Source organism: Sinohyriopsis cumingii, chromosome 14 (genome assembly GCF_028554795.1).
Source record: "Sinohyriopsis cumingii isolate HCF-2022 chromosome 14, ASM2855479v2, whole genome shotgun sequence".
Lineage (NCBI taxonomy): Eukaryota > Metazoa > Mollusca > Bivalvia > Unionida > Unionidae > Sinohyriopsis > Sinohyriopsis cumingii.
In genome coordinates, this window is record NC_142974.1 from 84,848,843 (window position 1) to 84,857,745 (window position 8,903).

The 8,903-nt window shown below is 33.7% G+C and overlaps 1 protein-coding gene across 1 annotated transcript; it reads right to left on the minus strand.

The window, feature by feature from the left end:
• Positions 1–1,833: 1,833 nt before the first annotated feature.
• Positions 1,834–3,003, minus strand: LOC149784274 (putative G protein-coupled receptor C06G4.5). Its single transcript, XM_089933329.1, has one exon. It carries the CDS (start codon positions 3,001–3,003, stop codon positions 1,834–1,836), a length of 1,170 nt encoding a protein of 389 aa, XP_089789455.1.
• Positions 3,004–8,903: the final 5,900 nt, after the last annotated feature.

Sequence of the window (8,903 nt, forward strand, 5' to 3'; positions counted from 1 at the left end):
AAGCCTACGATTATGTGCAAGAATAGGGACTAGTTGCTAATGCACATTGCCACCAATAAGTCTAGTACCCGTCAAGAAGAACATCGTTGATATATTCAATGTCGAGCGCAAAATATCCTATCCTTTACAGATTTAAATGCAATCTATGTGCTAAATTGATGTTGCCCATTACATATATGAGGAGAGTCTTTGGGGGATAAGGTGTATTCGCACTAGAGGCAAGTCTTTTTTCTGATCAAAAGAATATAAATATATGTATCATTCCGTTGTGCAACCGACTCTAAAAGTATTTGATGGATACTTGAATCACGTTCAGTTTAATGTAGGACATTCAATTTGACTAAAGTGTGCCCAGAGTTTCAAGAAATAACGACAATATGATAGTAGCGATCGGTAAGAAATTAAAAGGATTCTACATAACCTTTCATATATTGATAGAGTTGATCGATGCTGGAGGAGTGAGAATGGTTGAGTGAGTATGATTGCATGTGTGTTTGACAATATATTCATCCACAACATGCATTGTACATTATAACCTTATTAGAAGTGGACTATTCGGCTGTTGACAGTCATAAATGCATGCCACTGGTTGCTTAGAATACATGCACCTGATATTCGTAATGAAGGAATATATATTACATATGCTGCTTAAGTCCAAATAACAAAATAAATAGGTGGGATAATCGCTAAAAAAATATTGCGACATTTGTTTTCAAATTGATTAGAACAACAGTTGTGAAATTGTACGCAAAATGTTTAAACAACTGCTTCTTCTATTGATCTAATTAGGAATGTCATTCAATATTCAAGCTTTACTCTCCTAAGGTGGCAAGGCACACTTTCGTAAATTGGCCCTGGTCAAATTTCTGATCTTCTGGCTATGATGTGACTGTTTGAGCTAGTATTGTTTATTAAGTAAAGAATTCGATATATTTGTGAATTATGTGCTTCAGGCCTGTGTTCTTCCTGAAGCTGACGTGCCTCTTGTACACGTCCCATAGTCACTGCAAATTACGTACCGATTAAAACACAAATAGTCGGCACGGAAACCTTGCAAACCACCCATAGCAAGATGGTTCAAGGAAAGTGGAATATCTCAAACACTGCTTGGATGACACTATTTTGAATTTCATCAAGGTATTAAGTTCACAATGTATTTTCAAAATTAGCAGCCATTGGATAGGCTTGCATTTGCAGTGTGAGCATCACGTGATCCCAGATATATTCTTCGGACAAGACAAATTCATGTATAGATGTGATTAATGTTATGTAACTTCTTGTTATTCTGTGCAATTGTCAGGTCAAGTGAAAGATATTCTTATGCAGTACTTTATTATACCTATTGAAGACAATTGACCTTTTGTAGCTAATACGTGTATGTTTTATGAACTTGTATGTATGATAGGTGTATGCGACATTAAATTGGTTCACAAAAAACTGTCCCCTGCAGTCTAACAATGTGTCTCTCGTGTCCATGTTCGTAAATTACACCATTACAAAGTGGAGCATGATTACAAATGGATAGCACAAATATTCAAGAAATTCATAACAATACAAATTATGCACATTAATTTACATACAGATATAATGACTAAACCCAAGTGGGACTCATAAAAGTGTAATTACAAATTGACACCAATTGTTAAACAGAGGACAGCGTTTTTCCCTGGATCCCACATCGTATGAATTGATGAATGATGATATTAAACAAAATTAAAATTATATATATATATATATATATATATATATATATATATATATATATATATATATATATATATATATATATATAGGGGCACCGCAGTAGATATTTAGGATGTGCACAACACAATTCTAAACTCTTATTCTTTGTAGCACAAGTTTTTTGCATTCCAATCGAAACCTCCTATCCATGACACCGTAAATAAATGGATTTACCATGAAGTTTATTGAAAATGTTCTCCAGAACAGCTGGTAGACCACGGTGACTGTATTGTCTAAATTATCTATGATATGTTCGTCCATAAACGTCAGTAATTCCAGAGAAAGAAATGGCGCGTAGCTAATCATAAAGACAGCGGTGACAAGAAAAAGCATCTTAGATACTCGTATGACCTTTTCAGGATTTTCTTTGCCTTTGTTCCCTTTGGTTTGTTCTTTTTTGTAGCTTCCCGGATCAGCAGCTTCGTTTGGATCCTCTATAATCTTGGGTTGAGTTTGATTGTTTGAATCATCTAGTATACTGGGTAGAGTTTGTGTTATTTCTGTAGATGTGACCATCGTCGTGGGAGTGTACACATTTGGTTCGGTACGATAAGATAAAGCATTCATTCGCAACTTATGTGTATGCTTTTTAATATGACGCCATAACAATGTATAGAAGATAGACATTGCTATTGTGCAAGTAATGAAAACAGCATAGAGAAACAGGCTGTAGGCAATAGGAAATATAGTATCCTTGTGTATATCATCTGGAAAACATTGGATTCCGGTGATATTTGCAATGCCCGTCTGTACAGTGTTCCTTCCGTAGAGGATAAAGCAAGGAACAGAGAAAATGAAACTTATAACGATAATTATTAAAACAATCATTTTGATCCTTCTTATTGAAAATTGGTTTCCGTGTGGTCTGCATATCCTTCTGTATCTATCGAAAGCAATCACAGAGAGAATCATTGCTGACACCAAAGCATTGAAATAACAAAATGTTCGGAGACTCTTGCAAGCCAGTATGTTTGTGAACTTGTAGGGACGGTGTAAAACACCTAAGATAAACGTATCACCTATTATGCAAAATGAGACATCAGTGAAAGCGAGAAGGATTATAAAATATCTGTAAGTCGAATTTCCATATCTAAAGATGAAGATATTAACATACAGAACGAGTAGATTGCCGATGGTCCCGACCACCATAGCGATGGAAATAAAAGAAATTACTGGAATTAATAGTTGCACTTGTCTGTCGTTCAGTTCGTCTAACGTCCAGTTCTTTCCTTCCGGGAGATGTTTCATAGGTGTAAACATTTCGAAGATGGGCAGGTCAAATGCGACACGAAATTCTGTGGACTTTCAAGTTGCAGAACAGATATATTTTAGTGGCTGTTCCAGCTCTGTCTGTCTTATATACTGCTGAATCAACTGAAATTGAGAAAAGAAAATAATGAAGGAGACCACAAAACAGAAAAGGTTTAGTCATGATTAATCATTCAGGTTCCAGCGTGGATCTAGTCTCACCAGTATGTTAAGGCTGAATTGTCAGCGAACTGTATTTAAATCTTTATATGACTATCCGCTTAAATCAAACGCTTGTAAATACCGATCAGGGTTTGATTTTGTTTTTTTCTATTTTTGTTTTATATATGCTGCCAGAATACATACCAACTTGAGCTGAATTATAAACTATGCAACGCCTTGGATTTCAATAATAACTATATGTATAATGTAATATGATGTAAACAAGTATTTTGATCGTGTGTTGGGTCTTAAACAAAACACAGTATATGGGCCTTTTCTTTTATACAAAATATCAAATATGTATTTCACATTCATAATCTATGTAGAAATATAAAGTTGTACATACATTCTTGTGTATATTTAATTTACACTATTTGTTATTTTCTTGTATTCATTATGTGATCTGGATAATTGTATTTTATACTAGATGTTGTCCAAATATCGTGTTCATTTTCTACCTGACCCGAATCATTGATTTTGATTTTCTAAACAGGTTTATCTCAGTATGATTCCATTGGAAATTCCCCATGCCTAACTGCTGTTTACCACATTTTATGCTATACGTTTAATGACAGACCGTCTAATTATAACAAATATGTTATCATGTAAAGATTTGGAAACTTCAAGAATGAAATTTTGAAGTGGGTAATACATTGATCTTTTCACAAAATGCTAATTATGTAACAGAAAAGAATCAAACCGAGCAAGTTTTACAAAAGTTAGCGAACAATTTAATTATCAAAGTTACAAATGGAGTTGCAAAAGTATTAAGGAAACGTATGCATTTCATCAGTCACTGAGAAACTGCGAGATAGGCGTCATTTTACGTTTTACTATTAATATTATTAATTATTAATTGTCAACACTTAAGTATAAATCTCTGTATATACTATATTAGCGTCCTTAATAGAGCCAGGCCACGTATACAATTGATGACAAATGATATTCTATACACTTTACATCCATGAATGAAACTTACAAAAATTAAATAAAATCGTGTCCCATGAGTTCAAAAATATAGATATACATAACAATACCACTAACGTGTATTCAGAACTTTAATCATATGGGCTTGTGTTAGAACTTTTATGGTTATTTAAGATTTAATTCCCAATACCGTAAGTTCTTTCACGTCTTTCACCTTGTAATCAAAGGAAATAAATTATTTGCTGATTTTTTTAATAAAAAAGACATTGTTGATTTATATACAATTCTGCTACTTTGCTAAAGACCATATAATATACTGTGAGTTTTTAAATGGCTTTTAGCCATAATTATCAGGGTGTATTTCTTTTCTACGCTGGTTATGACTAATCTTATATATATTTTATTATTAATATTATTATTATTATTAACGTTTGTTCAGTATAATACTCTACCCAATTAGGTTTATTTGTAGTTGGCAGTAATGCGGAGTAGCTAGCAAAAGGCCAACATTGTTGGAAACGTGACAACATATTTGGCAACGGGGCAACATTGATCAAAATAGTAGTAATGCTGGAAACAGGTTAACGTAGTTGTAGACAGCTGCAACCTTTTATTTAATTATGCATTTAGAATCTTGAACTGTAAATTTGCAATGTTGTCCATATTCATGTTAACATGACCCACTTGCATCTTTTATTACTAGCATATTCACGGTATGGAGAATGCATAACTCGTAATTATTTTCTTAAAATCATTTAACCTCTACCTTCACGTTACGTAGGTGTCTCTTCAGAAAGGTAATATTTTCCTAAGACAAACCCTTTTGAAATGTAAACCTCCACACCATGTCTATAAGGATTCGATGACAATTTTACTCAGCCTTTATACAGACTACAGCATTCGTGTCATTTTTTAGGCTAGCATATATTTGCTGGAACTCTGACTAAACCTGACATGCTTCACCAAATTCCAGTTTTGTAACTCCACATCTGTTCACGAAGATGCGGACTACTTTAATTTAAAAATAACTCAAAAAATTAATATTAACTTAATCTCTACTTCATAAATAAAATCAAACTCCACAGCACAGTATTAACTTTCTAACATCTGTTCCTAATTTCATTAATGAGACATATATATTTTCAGTGTTATGTGTGGGAAGAAATCGATAGTATTTGCACGTCCTTACATTTTTGTCCCCTTTGTTCATTTTTCCTCTTTAATTGTTTTATTTGTCTGCACAGTTGTTCTTTATGTTTTGTATGTTGGATTTGTTTTAACCCAAAAAGTGTTCAGAATGTATCTGTGTTTAATACTACGTCAATAAGCTACAACAACTCGTGTACCATACCTGCCTGTCCATATTTTGACAATACAATATGGTATTGTCAACCCTGCCAAATGTCGTATCATATAGTGACTGATTATATCTGAATAAAGTACATACAATCCTATTTTCAAACGGTCCATTGAGCACTAATGAAAGACATAAAACCCTGAATGATCGCCTTCTTGTTTGAACTTTTCCTCTCGAGTTCTGAACAATATCTAAACATCTGTAATGGATGTATTAATCGCACCAGTTTTGTGAATGGGTCTAAATATAAATATCACTGGACAATAAACGTGTGTTGAAAAGAAATCATTTTCCATACGCCTTAGGTCTATTAACCTGTATATTTTTGTTCTTTTTAATTTATTTATTTATATATTATTTATTTATTTATTTATTGTCGTGATGCTTTGACTATTTTGTTTCATTTAATCGAGTTTGCAATGTATATTTGTATTTAAATGATTGCTGAGAACAACACAACACTATATCGTTAACATCAATAATCAAAGGGGCACTGTAAGTCACGAAAAGATTGATAAGGCTTGCGCTGTTGCTCAAATTAAGATGTCGGTAACATTTGGACAAGTACTTTTTTGAACCATCGAATGGAAACATTAATAAGCCTGAGTTGTATCAATGACAGGTTACGTTTTCTTAATGAACAATACATTTATCACAAGCATACAGAAAGGCGTGCACCTTTATGTTTCTCTGTGTATTCGACAAAACACTTATAATACTTCACGTACCATACTCAAGTAAAACTTGTACACTAAAAGTACAAAACAATAACTTTAATGAAATCTAACATTACTATGTTTCGTCTCCATTTACAATGCAGTTATGCAGTGAAAGAATATAAGGCAAGGAACAGTGTTAACAAAGCAGTCATGTTTACTTACCACTTGACACACTTTAACTAATATATTGGGAAGCATATCTATTTATAAACATAAATACCGATACATGTTTTCGATAATGCAAATGTTTGGTCATTATCCCGTCTTTTTGACGCGCTTGACGATTATTTAAAATGTTGAAACTGAAAATAAGTATATATTTGTTACATAAGAGGCCTCGTTCCTTGACTAGCTTTTGGAAATATTTCCCAGCAATGCACATTGTGAACGTACACTGGGAATGGTAGATGTGGAATGCAACTGTACTTATCAGCCACTAAGACCAAGACATGGCCATAGAGTTAAATGTATCGATTGCACATACAAAAGAAAAGGAAAGTCAATGCTCCATCTTGATATACAGCTGACAATTCTGGATACGTTGAGAGTGGTAACAAGGGCTTAAAACAAATCCAGCTATTTAAGTCGTGTTCCCTATTATTTGACTAATGCAGAAACTTTGATCAGTTAAAACAAGTACTGATCTGGATTTGTGGCTAGAACTGACGTTCTTGTGACTTCCATCTGTCAATATTACTATATATATCTTTGTAATTGTAATATTACGGTCCCAAACATTCCAATAAATTCACATTTGCAATTCTATAGGACTTCTTCAAATATATAAAAATTGCAAGAAACGTATCGATGCCAAGCTCAAAACAAGGAATGTGCAATAAATGCAATACATTTGAAACAACGTACTTAACACATCTGAGTATGTTTAAAGCGCTTCATTTTAAGGATTTCTTAGATGTTTGTGATTACTTGTTTGATTATAGGAAGTCGGTCCTGGGAAAAAAATTCAGACCGAAATAATTATCCAGTTACTGGGAGCAAACGTCATGCAGTAACGTTTTAGTGAGTTTCCATGATGCCATAGTTTACTTTTGGTAAATTCAGGTCAAAGCCGCATGAGTTTCCATGGCGTTCAGTAGTCCCTATTAAAATATAGTTGTGTATAATGATTATGTGACTCCAGGTGTAGTATTTATGATTGGAGACTGGTAAATTACACAATGAAATAAACGAGAGGGAACTGTTCCGTCGTCGGCAGGTGCCGTTTATTGTTGCCATAGTGGTAAATGTGATGCAAAGTTACAGGCGAAATGCGGTTTGAAAACAATGATGTGACTGGCCTAAGGTGGCGTAGTACAGATAGTTCCCTGTTGTATTTAGTTGAATATTATAGTTTTCGGCGTGAAATGTTGACAGAACGTTGCGGAAAGTTAATGAAGAAAAACATGCCGTTGTGCGGTTGATAGAGAATTGGGAAGTTGTGAGATCTGTGTTATTGTATTAAGCAGAGTAAAATCATTTATAAAATGGACATGTTGAACTTTCCAAATTACAATAGTAGTTGTATAAAAGTTTTTGAAATTAAAGGAAACTTATGACTTTGAGTAGAATCGCGTCAGGGTTTGACATCACTTGTCAGGTGAACCCTTTGGGTTGTTACAGTACATCCAAACAGTTCTTGTTGACTGTGATTAACATGGTTTAATTCTGAATTCAAAAGTTTCAAAGTTTAATTCTAAATTGGAAACTCATAATATGTATTTAGGGTCAACATCCTGTATTATGATATTATGAGAGATCCCTCAAGTTTGGGGGTGACCTTTAAGCCTAACAATACTTCAGAAGCTGTCGTTTGTTAAATGATCAGATTCAGTTTACAATCACTAACATATGATGTAATTGAACCTTAGGGCACGCATAAGAATGTCACATTAGGCAAGAACGCCTTAACACAGATTTGCTTGTTATACTTAGCCATGATTGTCAGTCAGGTTTGTCGTGCATTATCATCTGCAGGCAGCTAATGAATGACTACATAATGAATATATAGTAAGGATATAAACATATTAATAACAGCACAAATACAAGATAATTTCCCAAAGTTTCTATATCTATGAAAGCTCTGCCTCATGGAAATAAATATTACATACACAAAACAAACACTAAACACAAAAACTCACAGAAAGTATTAACTCCTACATCTTTAAAAGACGGCAAAACAAATAAACAAGATATATAATAGGAGACGGAGAGAAAGAAGAAAACGTTGCTTGACAATTATACAACGTGTAACTACGTATCTATTTTACATTTATGCTATCATTACCCCAATAAAGTTATACAAAAAAAACTCAAAGAAGGCATTATCGTGCGTATCACACAATGAACAAAATCTCTCTCTCTCTCTCTCTCTCTCTCTCTCTCTATATATATATATATATATATATATATATATATGCGCGTGTGTGTGTGTGTGTGTGTGTGTGCTTACAGTGTAGAGTAAGTTTTTCTCTAAACAACTTAAGAAACAAAGATAAAGCATAAATTGGAATGACCCTTCTTAAAATATTTGAAATAAAAGTGCATGCGAGCGTTTTGACCCTTGGATCCCCATCTGGTTTTCAGATCCACACATTCCCTACCATCCACCACACACACCCAAAAAACTTTTTTGAATGTCCACCGCTACTTATGGTAATCATTACAGTATATTTTGTTTCCTACGTGGC

Bases quoted from the DNA above. Each gene is read 5' to 3' on its own strand.
- LOC149784274 (XM_089933329.1), bottom strand. From the start codon at position 3,003: ATGTTTACACCTATGAAACATCTCCCGGAAGGAAAGAACTGGACGTTA.